We start from the raw sequence: 20274 nt of genomic DNA on the forward strand, positions 1-20274 counted from the left end.
ATGTTTGAACCGTTTTATGTTAGTCGTTACATAAAATTTTATATATGGAAATGTGCACAAATCCATGTAGAATACAACTAAAAATAACTCATGGTTGTAGCATTTATCAGTTTTGAAATATTTTCATATAAATCGCGATAAATAGAAAAAATTTTATATATGAAAATGTGCGCAATTTCATGTAGAATACAACAAAAAATAACTCATGGTTGTAGCTCCTATCAGTTTTGAAATATTTTCTTATAAATCACGATAAGTGCCAAAATTTCAACCTTCCGTCAACTTTGACGCGACTGAAATGGTCGAAAATTGCAATTTTAAGCTAAAACACTTACAGTCTAGTAATATTCAATCAATTACCTTCATTTTGCAACAAACGGGAAGTCTCTAGCACAATATTTCGATTTATGGTGAATTTTTGAAAAAAACTTTTTTTTACATTAGTGCGTTACGAATTCATGCATCATTTTGTGATAATATTTTCTATGTGTTGCTTTGATCGTTTTGCAGTTTTTTATATACCAAAATCATCGCAATTTAGTGTACAATACAAAGAAAAAAAATAACTCATTAGCTTTAACCGTTTTGCTCACAGCGCGATTTGTATACAATTGTATATGAAATTTTTTTTTGCACTCATATATTTCAATATTTATATATGATAATGATATTTTTTTATTTCTGATGGTTGCATACTAAACTTCAGGCAATGAGAAAAAAAGGAGCCAAAAATGAACTCTTAATCTTGAAAACTAAGCATGCTGTGAGTTTTTGAAAAAAAAAACTTTTTCCGCTTCGGTGCTAACTCCCGAACGCCGCTGGCATACGGCAGACACTTTTGTAAATAGAGGCTCGGCGTTTAAGGGTTAAGGGCTTATGATAGTATTGCCAAACTCATAGCCTTCAGCTTATAAGTCAGGGGTCTTGAAAGTAGGGCTATATCTACAACTCTGGCATATAAAAGAAATAGGGAAATTTCTTCTATCATCAGTTTTACTTTGTGGAGATCTTCAAATGTATTTGTGTGTTGTATCTTTAGTTGGCCTCATTTAGCTGTGGTTCAGATATTTACTCCCTCAAAAAAGAGAGGATGCTCTGGACTTTGACTTTTCTTCTTCCTAATCTTGGTCATTTGTAGCCCTGAATGTTCAGCTAGGGTCTAGTGTGTATGCCATGGAAGAAGAGTAATTGCTTTGATCATTATTGATTCAATCCTTTTGCAATACAGACTATAATTATAATAACAACAAACCAGTCCATTTCTTGACCCATTGTTAGTCCTCAGAACTCCTGGACTGCAAGACACAGTCATTCAGTAGTTTGCTGTTTCCAATTCCCTGAGAGCCAGTGCCTGAATAAGAGCAAACCTCCTTCCATTAAACTGCTATTCAGGTTTTTAATGCTAAAACCTTGAGGTAATGTGACCTTCCTCTGACCCCATGGACACTGCACTTTGATGAGACTGCACTTGGTATGATAATATTCTTCTGATGGAGACTTGAGAGCCCAGATGTGCAGATGGTCAGCTCGTTTCTTGTAATTTATTTTTATAGTGACGGAAAAAAGAGTTAACACCTCAATATAGTTGTAAAGTGATGAATTGTTACCAAAGGAATCAATTTGTTTATAAAATTGCATATTTCTTAGTAACTGGTTACCCTTTTACTCATGAGAGTTCTAAATTCGAAATATAGGTGTTTATTTCTTGTAAATTTAGTCATAAGGCATAGTAGGAATATCAAAAAGTTCAAAATCAATTGCAACCTTCTTTGTTTTTCAGAAATTTCTGGAGTATTTTTCATTAAGAGAACTTTAAGGTTCAGTCATCTTAGTTTGACAAAGTTTGCTTGTTGTATAGGGTTTGCACTTGACAGTGATAAAATTGGCTAAATAATTAGATGCTGTAATATAAAATAATACTTTCTTACATAGACTTAAAGTTTTTAAACAAGGACTTTTCCTTACAGCTATCAGCCAGCACCATTCTTTGTACTTGATGAGATTGATGCTGCTCTAGACAACACAAACATAGGTAAAGTTGCTTCATATATCGTTGAAATGAAGAGCCACTTGCAGACCATTGTCATCTCCTTAAAAGAAGAATTTTACCAGAATGCAGATGCTCTTGTTGGAATTTGTCCAGATGTAAGTATATAAAGGCATAGATGCCTGTCTTATTTCTCATATTTATCATTCCAGGTATGATTTCAACTAAATGCTTTTGGTAATTTATGAAGCAAACAATACAAGATCTTGCATTTCTTGTGGTCTTTTATGAAGTTCTTCACTGCTTTAGTATTTTTAAAAATCAAATTTAACCTTAGTATTTTTAAAAATCAAATTTAACCTTAAGGTTAAATTTTGGAAGAATGAGTTTAGTGAAGATTTATACTCCAGGTTCATATCTAGATTTGAATGCTCACTGTGGAGCAATCATTCAGAATGGATTACCCATTGAATGAGAACTGGCATAATTCAGTCATTATACATCCAGATGCTCCCAAGTTATAGACATATACCATATGGCAATTGAAATATTGCATAATTTATTTCCTCTAAGAGTATTTCCACACTAACCTCTTTTCTAGGTCCACTTTCAGTTTCCTACAAGGATGCCTGTCTTTTTATGGAGTAGTTATGAAAAGGCCAAAAAGCCTTTATCCTTCCTAGCAAGCTTCCATAGAATAATAGCACTAGAAGAGTAAATTAAATGATATTTTCCCCATTAACCAGAGGAGAATCCCCTTCCTCCTCTCCAACTACCGTGGAACATCAGCTGGGTGTGTCCATATAAAAATTAGAGGTCTTTGGATTGCAAAGGGTTTTTTGACCACTTCTTTTTCCTTGAGAGCTGTTGAATTCTCCCTGCCTGTGTGTTCCTGAATTATAGTCTCATTTCCTTTACCAAGCAGGTCCATCACTTTCCTTTTGGCCCAGGTTTTGGACACACACACACACACACACACACACACACACACACACACACACACACACACACACACACACACACACACACACACACACACTCTCTCTCTCTCTCTCTCTCTCTCTCTCTCTCTCTCTCTCTCTCTCTCTCTCTCTCTCTCTCTCTCTCTCTGCTAGGTAAGGGTATTAGGTTTTCTGCCCCATCAGGATCTGGATTTGGAAAAAAAAAAAAAAAATAAGCAGGTTAAGAATCAACCAATCCCAGAATGGTTTCTTTTAACCAAGAGGGAATGAGGGAATTTATTTTTATTTGATAAACTAATATTAAACCATAGGAATCATGAAATTACATTTTTAAAAATTAAAATACACTCCTAGATATACCCCTCTGGATGTTAGTGAGTTTAACGAAGTATGGTAATAATTCAAGAAAGTAAGTGTAATAATGTGTATTAAGATTCTGTAACAAAATTACTAAGAACTGTTGGGTGTAGTAATTGTTTCCGAGTGCTGTCAGTCGACCTGAAAATCTATAGGTTACAATTTTAAAACCAGTCAGATTATAGGGAGGGAGAGAGAGTAAGTTTGTACTTACACATGCATGCATTGTTACTATATGTAGCCATTAATGATGATAAACCTCTCAGGCTGCCAGTATTATTGTCCATGTCCACCTTATATGAGCCGTGTAGGGGGGTAGTGCCATCAGCGTACCTCATGCAGTGGAATGTAGGTGTTACTTAAGGTTACTTCGGCCCCTAGCTGCAACCCCTTTTATCCCTTTTCCTATATTTCCATTCATATTCTCTTTCTTCCATCTTACTTTCCACCCTATCCTAACAATTGTTTCATCATTTCCAGTGATGAATGACCTCTTAGGTCCCAGCACTTGGCCTTTGGCCTAAATTTTGTATTACAATTCCACTTCATAGGAGAATATGCAGAATAAAGGCAGTTTGATAGGACCATGGAAATAATGTTCAGGACACAATGCTAAAGACTATAGCTAGTACAATTGCAATACAAATTAATTAAAAATGTCATTTCAGATTATTTTTGCCATCATGGAGTTAGATATGAAATGAGTTTCCTCAGCTATTCAGTCTACACTTTCTGCAGAAAACATCCATAGTAATAAGAAAGGTTGAGAGTGCTCTATGAGGGAGCAGTTTGTCCACTTCTCAAATTTGAATTTTTTGCAGGGTTTATTTTTATTTCCAACTTACTGTAAAAAATTTTTCTGCTTATTTGTATTCATGTAGTATTTTAGTGAATTCTTTTGTGATAAATCATTATTTGTTATAAACACAATGTTTTGAATAATGTTTGTCACCAGAGCATTAATTTAAAATGATCACATACACTCAGCATTGATCTTTCTCAGTTTTAATTAAAAAAAAAAAAATTTCTCTTTCAGCCTGGAGATTGTTTGATCAGTAAAGTTTTGACTCTTGATCTAGAAGGTTATCCTCTTCAGAAGAACGATTCTGCAGATCCATTTGGCGCGCAGGTTTGTGGTTAATTTTATTTTGGAAAAGGATATCTTGAATTTATTTTGCTTTTGTTTTTATGAAGTTTTTTTACTTAGCTTTCACTTAACTTTCACTTAAAATCTCATATTTAGGTAATCATCTTTTATCGTAAATTATATGTGGTTATCTCTATTGTTAGAATTTTTGGTTTTGAGTGTTTGTAACAATGTTTGTGTTTAACTGACTTAAGATAAAGAGATGTACTGAGCCATGATAGGGATTTTCATCTTGTATATAATTATTTCACTAATTTAAGTAAATTAGTTTCTTTTTTACCACATATCTCTTTATAATTTAATTCAGTGTACTTATTACCTTTAGATGTATGGTAGTCTTGAAATGCAGAATAATACTCATAATGTACTGTTTATTGTTATTCAAAGAAAGCAGACCCTCTCTTAAAACACGTCTTGTTGATTAGGATGGCTGCATCATTGAGTTGGTTTTATATTGAGTCCTCAATTTTCCTTATAATTCTTTGTGCTTTTATGTCAATTTTGGACAATAATTTGCCAGTGTTCATACCTTTTTCTCTGTACAAAAGAAGGTAGTGAAATCCAGGGATTAACAGCAGATGTATTCTGGAGTAGTATTTCAGAAATTCCTTTTGATTATCTTCATCTTTGACGTTCCTACCAGCCTGATGGTCATTCTCAAAACGGGACAATTCTGGAGACGAGATGTGGGTGGCAGGAGCAGCACTGAATTCTCATTGGGTTATTGTCCATAAGCAAATCCTTCTCTTACGTAGACAGTGATGGTTGCACCCTTTTCCTTGTGTGAGTGATGGAGAATGTTGGGGTGGGGGTGGTGGCACTGGTAGGATGCTGCCAGTGGATGGAGGCTCCTGATTGGTTTGCTTTCCAGGAATGCTTTCAGGCTGTGCCCTTGTGTCAATGTCGGGAGGAAGAGTCACCAGCATGGTATGATTACTGGGCTTCTCTGTCTCGATGTGTAGGCTTCCCGGAGGCATAGGCGGCGATGGTCAGTTATATGATCGATTATTTCAATATTAGGGATAATGGCACATCTTTTCATTCTGATGTTATGTGTGGTCCTCAGGTGATTATATGTGGTTCCTTCCTGAGCATAACATTATATACTCAGAAAAATGGATGGTAGTCATACCAGTGAAGGCATCAAGGCACACTCTGATGGGGCTGTTGTATTGGTTGGCCACGTTGGTTCTCTTCAAGGGATCCTGTATGTAGGTGGCCAGGTTATTTTCAGTCACCAGGCTACTGGTTTTTCTGCTTCTGTAACAAATAACAAACTTGATCTTTTTCTCTGGGTCGGATGAGCTGATGTTTCCTTCACTAATGGACTTGAGGTCATGCTCATCTTCTTTGTATTTATTGTGAAATATACCCTTGTAGAAGAGCTTTATGTCAGGGTAGTAAGGCATACAGATCATGATGTGATGCATTAGGAGAGTAATGGATGGATGGAACCATCAGAAACCTTGTCCTGCCACTCCTGATGACTTCAGGCTCTTCTGTTGGGGTATATTTCACACTTAATATAAAGAAGAGTTCATCCTCAAGTCCACCATCAAAGAAAATGTCAGGCCATTTGACCCAGAGAAAAAGATCAAGCTTACTATATACCACAGAAATAGAAAAACCAGTAGCCAGTGAATAAAAATAACCTGGCCAAGAAGCTCAGTAATAATACCAAGTAGGAGACACTCTTACTCCTGATGTCAGCATGAAGGGCATGGCCAGCCAGCATTCCTGGCAAGCAAACCAATCAGTAGTCTCAATCCACTGGCAATTATCATCCGAATACCGCCACCCCCACTCCCACATCCTGCAACACTCGGACTGGGAAAAGGTACAACCATAGGTGTCTGGGAGGCTTCATTCAGGGGCAATAATCCCCTATATGTATACCACCACCTTGTCTCCAGAATTGTCTTGGGAGTGACCATTGGGCTGGTTAGAACATGGACAATAAGAGGGTAACAGAAAGGAATTTCTGGAATACAGCTGTAGAACACACATCTGTTGTTGAACTCTATGGGTTACTGCTGTAAATACGTTGTTAATGTATTTCTCTTTACCAAATTATGAATGTTGACCAGTTATACAATATATTGATGTTAAAGAGAAAAAAATTAAAAAGGAAAATTGAGAAAACACTGAAAACTCAAATGATATAGCCATCTTGTGTAAATGGATTTTATCATTATATAATAAAATGATAAGGCAGGTATAATGTTTGGTTATTAAATAATAACCTTAGAGCAGGTTATCTGATTATTTAACCCTGGATAGGTACCACTTGGGTTGTCATTCATGCACCTTTGGCCACATATGACTGAACATTTCAAAAATTTAAAAATAGAATTTTTATTCCTAACAGTGAGTTATAGCTTAATATAAGTGGTTGCAAGATCATTGTATTCTGTGAATAGGGTTAAATGATACTCGGCTTGGAAAAAATGCTATATATTTATACCGAAAAATATCCTAATATATGCAGTTTGGTAACATATGAAAGTAAAAAAATACAGAAACCATTATCCAAGGGATGCAATCTTCTAGAAATTCGAAAATGGGTAAGATGATAATACTTAGGATGAATCACAGCCTTGTGTGATGAAAAACAAGCAATCTGTAAAAAGAAAAATAAGACAGGAACCAAACTATTATTTTACCCATTACTTTTGGGTAGGCAGTGGGGCAGTTAGTGACAATGAAATTGGCTGAAATAATCCTGAATACTGTACAGCATTTCCACTTGATCTGAGAACTTACTCATGATAAAGAACAGATTGAATTAGTTTTATATACTACTACGTGATCTATGAATCCATTTATGGTAGGAAGAAAAAATTTATTTAGAAATGTAAAATTGCCATAAGAGTGAATAAATGCACAAGCTATTTTCAGTTGTTTTCTCCAGAAAAAAAACAAATATAACTTGTAATATATATTAGCTGATTCAGCCACAATCATACAATAATATAAAGGGAACAAGAAAATAATGAAACACTGGTTCTTACCTTATGATTATGAACATAAGGCACTTTGAAGTCCAAATAAGCACACGCTAACAGCCACTGTGGGTAGAGAAGCAAGCAATATTTAGCTAGAGAACATAGACAAACTTTATTAGGTTATTAGGGTAACTAATTTACACTTATGCACAAAGCCTTTTAGCTTAAAAATGTTAAATTCTCCAAAAATATAAGATGGCAAAGGATCAAAATGTATATGTAACTTTCAGAGGGTCAAAAATTGAGAGGGAAGAGTTTTTACTTATAGTTGTTCATGAAACTTCCCATATTCAGTATATGTAAATGATGAAAATGTGAAACAAGATTATGGATTCTTACCAGTTACACAAAGGAAGCATTGCAGCTAACAACCTGGTGATGGGTGCACATTGGATGACAAGTTGCACACACGACTTGGTATTGTTGTTGGTCTTTGAAGGGCATGTGTGCCAGTAGAGTTGCTTCTCCAACTTCTCCGTCTTACTAGCCACCATCACCAGGAAGATCAAAGATATGCTTTGTGAGCTTCTTCAACTCCCAAGGTTGTAGTGACACTGGACCCATGGATGGCACAACTCGAAGTTAGAGACAGCCTTGCAGGGCGACTTCATGTCTCTCTCCATCAGGTCCCTGTTGCCCTTCTAAAAGATGTAGGGATTGCACATTGCTGTTTTATTGTCCAAAAGAAGAAATAAAAAGAGCCCACAACTGGGCATAACTGCTAAAAATAAACAGCTGATAGAAAGTGTCAACACCTCCCTTTGTTGCATTATAGAACTATGGATGTCTGATTTACTCCCCTCCAATGTTGATGGCCTGTGGTGAAAAGTTAACAGCAACATCATTCTCTAGGCGGAGGATACATGCTGGCACTATATGCTGACCTTGTGCTTCCAAAAGACCTCCTTAGGGAGGTAGGCCTCTGGCAAATGGTCCCCACCAAATCCATTCCAGGATTTCTCAAGGACTGGGCAAGGGGCAGGGATGTGAACAAGTTGTCAGTAGTCACTGTTATCCCCTCTTCTCTTGAAAGGCATTACAAGGTCCATGGTGAACCTTTCCCCCAAGGACATGCCCCTAGGATGCTCTGTACTCCCTTTCCCCAAGTAGGAACTTGTGTTACACATATAGTAAGAGTCAGCATCACACCATGACTATCTTGAGGCCATACCTGTTGGGAAGAAAATAATACTCATGATTAGAAAAATGAGCTTATATACATCTGCAAAAACACACATGAATATATACAAAAATATATGATCACATACTCATGTTGGGTGTGTACATTTTGAAAGGGCAATTTTTCATGTATAGCAGCAGCTGCTCATCGACAGTCAGATAGGGTCTTGATGAATAGTTCTGCCTGCTGTGCTCTGCCAAATTTTTCCGTAAGTTACATAAAAGTGCTAGTTTATCATTCCTCTTACAGTTATTCCTAGTGGCGCCATCGTTAAACCTGATAGCTTGTATCAGGAAGGCATAGCCAAGTTCTTGTCATCACACACTTGTAGGTAGATGCTCCCTCCAACAGTAACCACATCTGTTTTGGTGACTTGATTGTCATTGCAAATTTCAGAACAGTCAAGATGCCCAAGGCCTTCATCACTATCATATCCACATCTTGTAGTTGTAGTTGCCAGCATTTTTATACATCTGCCTGATAATTGCTCTCTTGTCATCAAGTCATTGATAAAAAAAAAAAAAAAAAAAAATATACGAAGGCCTAGATAGCTCACTTATTACAGTGGTAGCTGTAACTTTTGGGATATAATGGGTATCACATCTAGGTAGGTTGCTGTTCAGGTCTCTGCGCCTCATTGTCCCATCCTTGGCCAACACATTGTCAGAGGTGAGAATCTTCAAAGGGATTGTCCCATCCTTGGCCAACACATTGTCAGAGGTGAGAATCTTCAAAGGGGGGCACTAACAGCAGGTCACAGCTCCACACTTTTCCTCTTCCCACTTTTCATTTGCGCAAAAGGAAGTAGTTCCTCAACCAAAATGAATACTATGTGAAGTTGAAGGGCTGGGTTGAGGGAAGACCGAAACAAGTCGATGGGACAGGTTCATGGAGGGGGACGTCTGGCATCAGGAGGTCATTCAAGTTGCCATCATTCAGCTCCTCCAGCACTTGTAAGTTGTCGACAGCAATTGACAGCATGTAGCCTACCGTAGGATGAATTGCAGAGCCCTTCCTGGTGGAAATGGGTGAGGTGCCAGAAGTTGAGGGGGCTGACTTTCAGGAAGCCAAGTGGAAAGCTTGACGTCTTGAAACAATATAGGCCTTCAAGTTCATTGATGCCTGGCTCCAGGTTATCCTCGTCAATTTCAGGATTGATGTCGAGGTCGTCTTTACCACACCTATCTCTCCTGTTGTCCAAAGCCAGTAAAATGTTGTCACCATTACTCAGGCACACTAAGACTTGCCATCAAATCTGTAAAAATGGAAAAACTGAAATCACCCAAAAAGTAGCTTTGCCTTTTGTGGCAGGGGGCTCAACCAGCAACTCATGCTGCCCATATATTCATTAATCAGAGTTTTCTGAAAGTATTAATAACAAACAAATAAAAGGTTTGGAAGTATTTCACAATATGTAAAATTATTACAAAGAACAAATTAGTAACCTACCAGGACATATAATCCACAAACATGCTAGTACCGGCTTGTACAGTAGGTGGAGCAAGCCAAAAAGTGCATCTACCTCTTTGGAGAGCTTGTTAAGAACTGATAATTCATGGGTTGATCTACCAACTTATTCAAACCCAACCAACGCATAACGAAAACGTGTTTTTGTGCAACACCTTGGGTCACATGTTACCCTACAGTACCATACCAGGGTTAAAGAAATTGTATTAGTTTGAGGTGCTTATAGAATTTGTGGTTATGATTAAGATGCATTTAGAGAGCCCTGGCCATGGTAGTTGAAAGGGTAATATTTTCTTATGCTGAAATGTATTTAAGGATTCAAGATGTTTTTTTAACAGGAAGTCCAAAAGTTTGCCTGTGATTTATTAAATAAAACACAAAGAAATTGGTGCAAAGGCAGCAAAAACTATAGGAAAATATTTTATCTGTATTTAATTGGGGAAGAGTAGGCTAAATGTAAGTTAAGAAGTCATTGGTGAGCAAGCTTTTTCAACCAAGTATAAGAAATATTAATTGCAAGTAACATTGGTTTTCCAGTTCAAAGTCCTTTGCTTTGGTCTGACAACAGCTCCCCAGGTGTTCACAAGAGTTTTCACCCTAGTGTTGACATGGGCTCATGCTCTGGGAACCCGCCTCCCAAGGTATCTCAACAACTGGCTGGTCTTAGTGAGTTCTCAGGAAAAGATAATTCGTGACAGGGACTGTCTTCTCCAATTTTTTGTGACTTAGGCATCATGATAAATTTGGCAAAGTCCTCAACCCAGTCAAAGAATCTTTACCTGGAAATGATCATAGACACTGCCTCATCGAGAGTCTTCACATCAGACCAGAGGATAGAGAAGTTTAGGACAGTGACTTGCTCCTTCCTATCCAAATGGAACCAACCGGCTCGGCAATAGCTAGTGATCCTAGAACTTTTGACATTGCTAGAGAAGCTGGTTCCTCACAGCCATCTTCATCTTCGTTCCTTGCAATGAAGGCTGAAGGAATTTTGGTCCCCAGCAAGGGACTTTCCTCAGCTACAGGTACCTATATCGACAGAGGTAAGAAGCGACCTTCTGTGGTGGTTGGACGATGAAAACCTGACAATGGGGGTGCCTCTTCATTTGCCCCCTCCACAGCTCCTTCTGTTCTCAGATGCTTCTTCTGAAGGCTGAGGAGCATATCTAGAAGATCTCCCGACTTCAGGGGTGTGGAGTCCTCAGGACATGAAACTTCACATCGTGCTAGCACTTTAGGAGTTTCAAGAAAGGGTGATGGGGCACTCCTTTGTTCTGATGTTGGACAACACTACATTGGTGGCTTATGTGAACAAATGGGGGTTAGTGTCATGCCAACTTCACATGATAACAGTCCAGTAACACAGTGGGCTATCAACAACTCAGTGGACCTCATGGCCAGGTACATTCCAGGAAAGAGGAATGTAGTGGCCGACAAGCTAAGTCGTCAGGGATGGGTTCTAGGGGCGGGGTGGTCTCTGCATCAGGAGTTGGCAGACAGGCTTTTTCATCTGTGGGGAAGACCAATGATAGACCTCTTCGCGACAAGGTTTAGCAGGAAGCTAGAGGTCTATTGTTCAGTAGTTCCAGATATCCTAGCTGTGGCACAGGATGCCCTTCTGTTATAAAGAGGATCTTCTTTCTCTATGTTTATGTTGTATGTTTTTATTCTCTCACTTCTTACCTTGGTTTCTTGTAAATGTGTCCCTCAGCATCGCTTCACTGATGATGTGCTATCTTCTTTATGTTAATTAATGTAAGTATTGATATCTCTCAGAAAGGCGTATAGAGATGAGATCGGTAATTTCTTCACTTTAATTAGTACTTAGTATTATAAGGATCAGTACAAAATTAACAAGTTACAATGATAGAAAACGAAACCACTTTTGATCTATAACTAGGCTCAGTCCATCTGGGGAACACTGAAGCAAGGGGAGACGTACTCTCCCTTGAAGGACACCATTCTGATCAGTTCTCTCCCTGGCGCTCTCCAGCCTGTTGGACCCCTAGAATTCTTATCTGCAACCTCCACCTCCTTCTAGCCTTATTGGAAGGATTTATCAGCAAGTAGCTGATTGGAAAGACTGTAGTGGGTGTGATTCAAATCTCTCCTTAGAGGACTTGATTGGAGGTGGTCTTAGGAGGGTGTGTGAAAGACCCCTCCCTAGTATGTTTGATTGGAGGTTGTAGAAGTACATCACTTTGTCCAGCCCCCAATTTCCTGGAATTTCCATGAAAATGCCTCCTGAGAAGGCGGGGTTATAGAACCAGCTGCTGTAAGCATTTAGGCTGTGCTGACTCATGAATTGGTTAGCTTAATCGTGAGGCCATTATTTCTAATTTTTACGACCATTTTTATGGCTTCAACACGATAAACTGCTTATGGTTCATGCAAACATCCTGCCTCGATCAGTGTATTGGAATCATGATAACAACAACAGCTTTTGGGCGCTATCACTGTGTTCTTTGCGTCTTTTTATTCTTACATCTCTCTCCTAACTTTTTCTCTTTTCTATATTTCTCTCTCTCTTTTCTTTTTCTCTTTTCTATCTAATTTCCCTATATATTCTACACCACAACACTTCAACATCCTTTGGACAACCTGGATGTCTACGCCTTTTCCCCCTTTTGCCTGATCAGTTATGTCCTGAACAGAGTGATGGTTTTCCTGAATCTCAGGATGACCCTTGTAGCTCCTTTATGGCCTCCAGCAGAATGGCTTTCAGACCCTCTGACTGTGCTCTCAGCAGTCCTGAAAGAAATAACCCACTTGGCACAATCTTCTCTGTCAGCCTCATGTAGAGCGATAGCATCAATCGGTAACATCCCTATCTCATGGTTGGGGACTATACAGTATCTCCTGCAAGCAAAAGGTTTCTCACAGATCAGGGACACAGATGTCTGATTACCTCAGAAGATCTTCAGCTGTCTGTCGGGAAATGGGCCGGATACTGTGATTGGGATTGTTGGCGTCAACGGGTTTTCCCTCCACTCGGATAGCTGGTTTTCTGACGTTCCTCTGCTATTAAGGGCTACAGGGCTGCCTTGGAATTGGTTCTTTGTTTGAAAGAGGTGGACCCAACTTCATATTGGGAAACCTCTATGCTGCTCAAAAGTTGTGAACAATCAAGTTCTCTTAGAGAACTGAAACCTCCTACCTTGGATCTGACTCTGGTGCTAAGTAGTCTCACTCAAGCCCCATATGAACCACTGTGTCGGTCATCGGACAGGAACTTGGGTTAAGACGGTTTTCCTTCTAGCCTTGGCTTCTTCGGAGAGAGTGGGCGAACTCCAGGGCCTAGCTTTTGATGTTAAACATACCAGGGGTTCTAAGTCAATAGTGTTCGAGTTCATACCAGAATTCGTGGCTAAGACTCAAAACCCCTCAGTTCGTGATGACAGGTTTACTTCCTTTTCTGTTCCCTCCCTTGGGGGTTTTGTTAATGATGATCCAGATGAATTGCTCCTTTGCCCTGTCAGAACACTTGTGTTGCCATCTAAAAAGGACTTGACATCTCAGACCAGGATGCTGAAGGCTTTTTGTTAGCACAGGCCAGATCAAGAAAGAAGTGTCCAAGAATGCTATTTTGTTTTGGCCTAATCAAAGTGTCCAAGAATGCTATTTTGTTTTGGCTTCATGAAGTGATTAGGCATGTCTACTCCTCCTCATTTTCTACTGCCAATACTGTGCATGCAAGAGCACATGACATTAGAGGACTAAGCTCCTCCTTGGCATTCATGAAGAACTTATCTGTTCATAGAATTTTGAATGCTGGTTCTTAGCTCTGTCAAACCACGTTCACTTCCTTCTACCTTAGGGACATTGCCCACAGGTCCTTGGACATTTTTTCCTTGGGTCCAGTAGTGGCTGCTCAACAAGTTGTGTAGCTCATCTAATGCCCCTAGCGGGACAGTTTTGTATCTTGCCTAAGATGATGGTATGAAAGTGAGGATGATTGAGATGACTGGTCTCTTTTCCTTCCCCCCCCTTTTCCTTTCTTCTCTACCTACGGGAGGTAAGAGGATGGTTCCATCATACACAGATACAGGTGTGTGAAGTAGCCTTACTGTTAGATAGTATTTATTCTACTCGAATATACCTAGCAGTAGCAAACCCTTCCTCTCTCTAGCAAGGGGAGAAAGGAATGATAACAATCATGTGTAGATGGCTACTTTAGTTTGTTATCTGAACAGATATAGCTCTCTAACTTCCTCTAATGCAATAAATTTTTGCATTGAACTTAACCCAGTAGTCTGACTGTTGGATACCCATATATCTAACAAGATCAGAAGCTTAGGTCTCTATCCTTTGAATTCTCTTATTCAGGAAGTATAACCGGGTGTGCTGAACCTCCAGTTGGTTCAGGATTCTCTTACCTCCTACCAAGAGTGAGTCTATCCTAATGTAAAGACCCAGGTTTGTTCCGCATATGAACAAATGACAAATTTAAATTGTGTATTTTCATAGCTAACAAACCTGTGGTCTTAATATTTACTGCCCGCCTCTAGCCACCCCCCTTTCAGTTAACCATGGGCTGGAAGAAAACTGAAATGTCACGGGGTTGAAATAAGGTTGCTACCTGCTTCCCATCTCACCTCCACGACAGATGCCAGAGGTCACCAATTCCTTGCATAAACAATGCTTGTTTTTATTTTTACCAGTTTCCAGCTGGCGGCGGAAGATTCATCCTAATGTGAAGACTGCAGGTTTGTTAGCTATGAAAAATACAAATGAATTTAAGTTTGTCATTTTAACCAGGGTAATGAGTTACTCGGGAATAGCAGAGAAAAAAAAAGGAGAGAAGGGAGGCTAAGTGGTTGATGGCTGAAACATAGATTTTGTGATAATTTAAGAAAAAATAGGTTGTAATAATTTTTAGTATGGAGACCTTTCAATTGTTGGTCAACTGAAAATGAAAGAGTAATAAGATCAAAGAAATGTGTTGATTGTAATAGTTGAGAATTCTCAGATAGACAGGTAACGGCCAAAGATTGTCGAGGACAATGGCAGTTGTCTTGACACCAGCTGTTGATAATAAGTTCCCTTTCCATTCAAATTAGTTTTAATTCCTTTCAAAATGTAAGTTGTGGCCTTATATACATATATATTAGGGTTTAGGTTAAAAGTTACTGTTGGATATTAAGAAGTGTCCTGTCCAAGATGATATTGTGTTCTTTAGATGGGCGATGCTTTAGTTATATTGTGTAATAACTTTAAAAGCCAAAAAGTTTAGAACCTTGATTGCAATTAACTTTTGCTGGAATGTAAGTTTATCTGAAAAAATGGAGTCAATTACTTCTCTGTCATTTCTGTGTATGCCATCATAGAAATGAGTGCAAATTGGTCATAGAAAATTTTTAAGCAATTTGGATTCAATTAACTTTTGCTGGAATGTAAGTTTATCTGAAAAAATGGAGTCAATTATTTCTTTGTCATTTCTGTGTATGCCATCATAGAAATGGGTGCAAATTGTTCATAGAAAATTTTTAAGCAATTTGGATTAAGCTGTAAAATGATTCATCCTAAAGCAACAAGGCTGATCATAATATAATGGTATGGAATATCATTGAGCATGCCAATCTGACTTGAGTGATCTTTAGATAGATTAACCAAGGAATAATACAAGAAGCTTGTTTTGAAAGAAATAGGATTTTTTTTCTTCTCTTTGAACAAATACATCTTGTAAAGGATGAAAGTTGGTTAAGGTTCTTAATACATTACAAGCAGTGAAGCCTGACAATACAAATGTAGACCCTCATGGCAAGGTTAACTCATGACAATAAAGTTTTGTGGCACTACTGAAAATGTCCATTTACTCCATGGTAATTGTACAGATATCTGTCTGTTGTTTATAATCCATCAGTTATACACTTGGTGTTCATTTGTAATTAACTATATTTAAGGGTAAAAAGTTTATGGTATTAACTCTACCACATTTTTAATATCTTTTGGGTGATCAAAAATAAGTTTTTTATTTGTATATATTGCACTTTTTATATTTTGTTATTTTTTCTTTCTTTTTTCTAGTGAAAGGATGTTCCAAGTACTCATGTAAGGACAATCTGGTTTTTGAAAACTACTCAAAACTACTGTATGCTGAAAATAGAAGAAAACAGTATACAGTGTGGTAAATAGAATTTTTAGGAATAAGTACGTGGTAGAGTTTTATGGCATTTCCTATCCATGTTATCATATAATTTTCATCTTCATTACTTATGTTATTGCTGGTATTGGTTAGAAATTTCCTCATTAATACTACATTGTAATTAATTGGTATGTTATGATTGAAATATTACAGTGTTACTAAGAAGTGTGATGATTGCTGTCAGCATCAAAAGTTGTTAATTAAAGTTCTATATTGGTCGGTTGATGCTTAAGATACCATTCAGCTTTTGGAGCACATAAAAGCTTCAGTAAACTTTTAACTTGAAAAATTGCTTGCAAGATGTATAGCTTTGTATTACTAGATATAAAACTAAATACAAGAAAGATGAGGGTAATTCTTGCTAAGTTTTAATGAGGTGCATATATTTTATTATCTGCATCTTGTGTGAGGAAACTATTACCAGATTTAGGTTTTCTTGTTCATGATATTAAATTAATTAGTTGTAAAGCTGGTTGGTAAGATTAATTAGAAGGGGAATCTTTTCTTATTAGCTTGGTCCATTTTCAGAGGTCTCTTTGGCAGGTTACTACCTCGTGTGAATAACTTTTCAGCACAGCTGTATTTGTTACTCTTTGATAATTTTCTAATTTTGTTTATCCTTAACTGGATTTCTCTTCTGTCATGAGTGCTTTGTAACTGTACATATGGGGTGATAGGCTTTGTTCTCTGTAAGTGGTACCAAAGTTTCTTTGCAGCATCCCTTTGGCCCCAGCCAAAGGGATGTTGCTATTTACTTTTCATGGAGTTCACTTGGTGTGTTCCCATTTTAACTTTCATGCTCAAATCTTCACCTCTCTCTCGTCACATTAATTACCTGGATTTTAGTCGAGCTAGGGAGTTTTGAAAGACCCCCATTGTTCTAGGAGTAAGGTTTTAATCTCATCGAGATCAGTGAAGTGAGAGCCTTTTCAATATATACTTACTAATTAGTTATAGTCAGTGTCTTCTGCTTTCACTGATTAGAATGAAATGCATGGTTGTCATTATGTCTCAGTCTTGATCTAGCTTTGTTGTGATATTTTGTGATATTTTGTGAACAGAAGACTGTACTTAAAGAAATGACTTCCAAAGTTGTGTACAATTAAAGTGAATATACAACAAACAGAGATTACAAAACTGTGTGTTGTGGGTTACCACCAATAGTTTGTAGATAGTACTTAATGTTCTTTTTCTCCTAGCTGCACTGCTTTTATGCACTACTTTTTATAATTTCTCTTTAGTATTTTTCCCTATTTGCTACTCATTTTTTTTTTCTTGCTCGTTTTCCCCTCTCATTTACCGACATTCTTATGGGGAGGCCTAATAGAATTCAGAAATGAGTGCTGGTAATCCTTTTAAACTATACTAATATCAATTTATGTAAATTACAGGTGTAAATCTCAGGATTTAGATGCATTAATTGAATTAATTATTTACCCTAGTAATTGGAGGGTTTGCAATTTTTATGAACATAATTTGTTATATTTTCTTTTACTTGGATTGCCATCCCCTTATCCTAGTGTGAAAGCAAAATTCAAGAATTAGAGCAATTAACCTGTGTGTGCACATACAAAACAATTCCTAAGAAATAAGGGAGGAGTGAAAACTACTGTATGCTGCAGTTATGTTGTCAAGTTTATGAGTTAATTATAGAGTTACTATCTGTTTACCATTAGTTACAACATTAGGGGACAAACTGCTCTGCATGTTAAGGGTTAAATGGTATAAAATTAATTACTGTCTCCAAATAACATATATTTCTTAGTTTTGGCTAAATGAAAGTATACAATATGGCTTAATTTTACTGTACAGGTTTCTTAATTGAGCATATGCTTTATAACTTTAGGATATACAAATAGGACTTTTTAATCCAAGGGATTTAAGGCTGAGAGAGGTGAGTTTTATTTAATAGCTACTATCCTGACAAAACTTGAATCAGTGTTAGGCCATTAATCAGTACTGTACTCATAAAATGGCATGCAGACAAAACATTATTGTTTTTGAGAATTTTGATACATAGTTATTGTACAATATGTAGGGAGTGCTGTATTATAGTCAAAAGTGTGAGTGACAGTGGCAAATAGCAATTATAGTATTGACGGTTTGGATCCGAGTTCCCTAAAGAATTTTTATGAGAATCTTTAACCATTTCATCATATTGAAATTAAATGTTTAATGGGGTGACATTTTAACTTTACCATTCTACGACCAGTCTCCTTAGGGTACTTGTAATTACAGAGACTTCGAATTGATCAAGCCAGTGTTATTACATAAAGTCTCCCTTTGGTAACGCATGAAATACTTGAGTATATTCAAATTATTTTTTTGCTCAGGCTGATGTTCTGATGTTAAGAATTCCTTTAAATACTTTGAACTGTTGGTGTGATAGAAGTAGGTGTTAGTGAGAAAGGTTAAGGGTAACCATATGTTTTTCCAGATAGACTGTTTATTGCATAGTGTATTTTTGGACATGGTTTTGATTTAACAATAATGGTTTTTTTTCCTCTTGTATAGTCACACATTAAAATTTTATGGAAACACTATCTAATTATTTTACATGGAAAGGTCACTTTTTTTTTTTTTTTTTTTGTAATTAGGAACTTTGTAAGTCAAGGTTTATTTACCAGAGTTTCTATATTCAGTACACCAAATATGAGTGCCACAGAGGGGTAACTACTAAATGTTAGTTGTTACCATCAGAGGTGGTTACTGTTGTATTTTGGTTTAAATCTAGATATATAATTGAAAAATTCCTTTACTCGTAGATACATAATCGAAATTTCCTTGTAGTCTGCTCACATTTGACTTTTTAAAATTAACCAGTAGTGTCCCAGGCTGCAAAATCCATTAGAATTTATTGAGCCAGTTTTCTCTTTTGTGCTTACCTAAATTTATACTATGTACACAGTTGTAGTGTTGAATGGTGACTTAATGATTAATGCATAATCGTTTTAGAATTTTATTAATGTGCAATTCCTTTCTTTTTCCACAGCGCTGAAAGCATCAGTTGATACAAGAGCTCAAAAGCCATGTAAATTATTGCACTGCATTTAAGAACGACAAATACCTTACAGTAATAGTACTAAAAGTATGAGTTGAGTAACTATTTCAAGATTTATAGGTTATGTATGGTATGGTATACAGATTTATTCATTTAAAGATATTTTTTTCTGTAGTTTATAGATGACTAAGTTTATTTAAAAAAAGGAGAGTTTTATTTTGTTCAATTTAGATTTATAGAATAGGTCATTTTAATGTTTTTTTTCCATCAAATTGCAGAACAATTTATAAGAATTTTTTCTTTTTTTAAAGAGCATATATGTGCTGATTACTTTTCACAAGCAATAGATTTAATTTCTTCTTATACATCTTTGTGTATGTACTGTCTTTGTAAATACTTCTAAATCCCTGGTACTGTCAGCATTTTGCTAATTCTAAAGTCTTTTCAATAAACAACTCAAAATCATACAGTATTATTCTTACCCTTCTGAGTAATTCAGATGCCTTACTGCAGTACTATGTGTGTAGAGAATAAATAATTTTCCATTACTGGCCTTAAGTACTTGGAATTCCAGCATAGTATAATATACTCTAGTTACGTCACTGAAAAAATGTATAATTTCATAAATATTTAGAAAGTTACTATTGAGTGCTTTGTCCATTAATTTGCCCTGTCAATAAGAGAATGCTTAGAAAATTCTCTTTTCACCTGATTCAAAATATAATGTATTTCTATTCTCTTTTACTATTTCATCAACCTCCTTCAAATGTTATCAGCATCTTCCACCTCACTTTCCAATCACTCCAACTTTCTTATCACTATCTTAATTACTGAGAACAGATACTACTGCTGTCATTAGAGTTTAATTTTAAAGCTAAGGAAAATACTGCTACTTTATTCAGACAACAGAATTACAACCCTATGTAAAAAAAAAATACTGCTTCAGACAATGCAACCCTATGACCAATGCATTCACCACATTCTGGCGTGCCATAATGACCCAGTATGTGCTTACTGTGGATA

General features: G+C 36.9%; 1 protein-coding gene and 1 long non-coding RNA gene across 4 annotated transcripts in view; one reads left to right on the plus strand and one right to left on the minus strand.

Annotated features, from left to right (window-relative positions):
- The window catches only part of SMC1 (structural maintenance of chromosomes 1), a 67346-nt gene extending 47630 nt beyond the window's left edge, over window positions 1-19716 (plus strand). Inside the window, exons 15-18 of one of the 3 annotated variants that reach the window (XR_010854689.1) lie at window positions 1968-2145; window positions 4343-4435; window positions 16133-16255; window positions 19243-19716. Coding sequence is in view for 2 of the 3 variants with exons in the window: in XM_067112564.1 (XP_066968665.1) it covers window positions 1968-2145; window positions 4343-4435; window positions 19243-19248 (277 nt within the window). In the remaining variant the exon portion in view is untranslated. The remainder of the gene's footprint in view (window positions 1-1967; window positions 2146-4342; window positions 4436-16132; window positions 16256-19242) is intronic. The other 2 variants (XM_067112565.1, XM_067112564.1) reach the window with 2 other exon arrangements.
- Window positions 6892-8226, minus strand: LOC136843809 (uncharacterized). Its single transcript, XR_010854690.1, has 3 exons — window positions 7798-8226; window positions 7465-7521; window positions 6892-7073 (listed from the first exon to the last, which is right to left on the minus strand). It is a non-coding gene; the product is annotated as an uncharacterized lncRNA (long non-coding RNA).
- Window positions 19717-20274: the final 558 nt, after the last annotated feature.

Source organism: Macrobrachium rosenbergii, chromosome 12 (assembly GCF_040412425.1).
Source record: "Macrobrachium rosenbergii isolate ZJJX-2024 chromosome 12, ASM4041242v1, whole genome shotgun sequence".
Lineage (NCBI taxonomy): Eukaryota > Metazoa > Arthropoda > Malacostraca > Decapoda > Palaemonidae > Macrobrachium > Macrobrachium rosenbergii.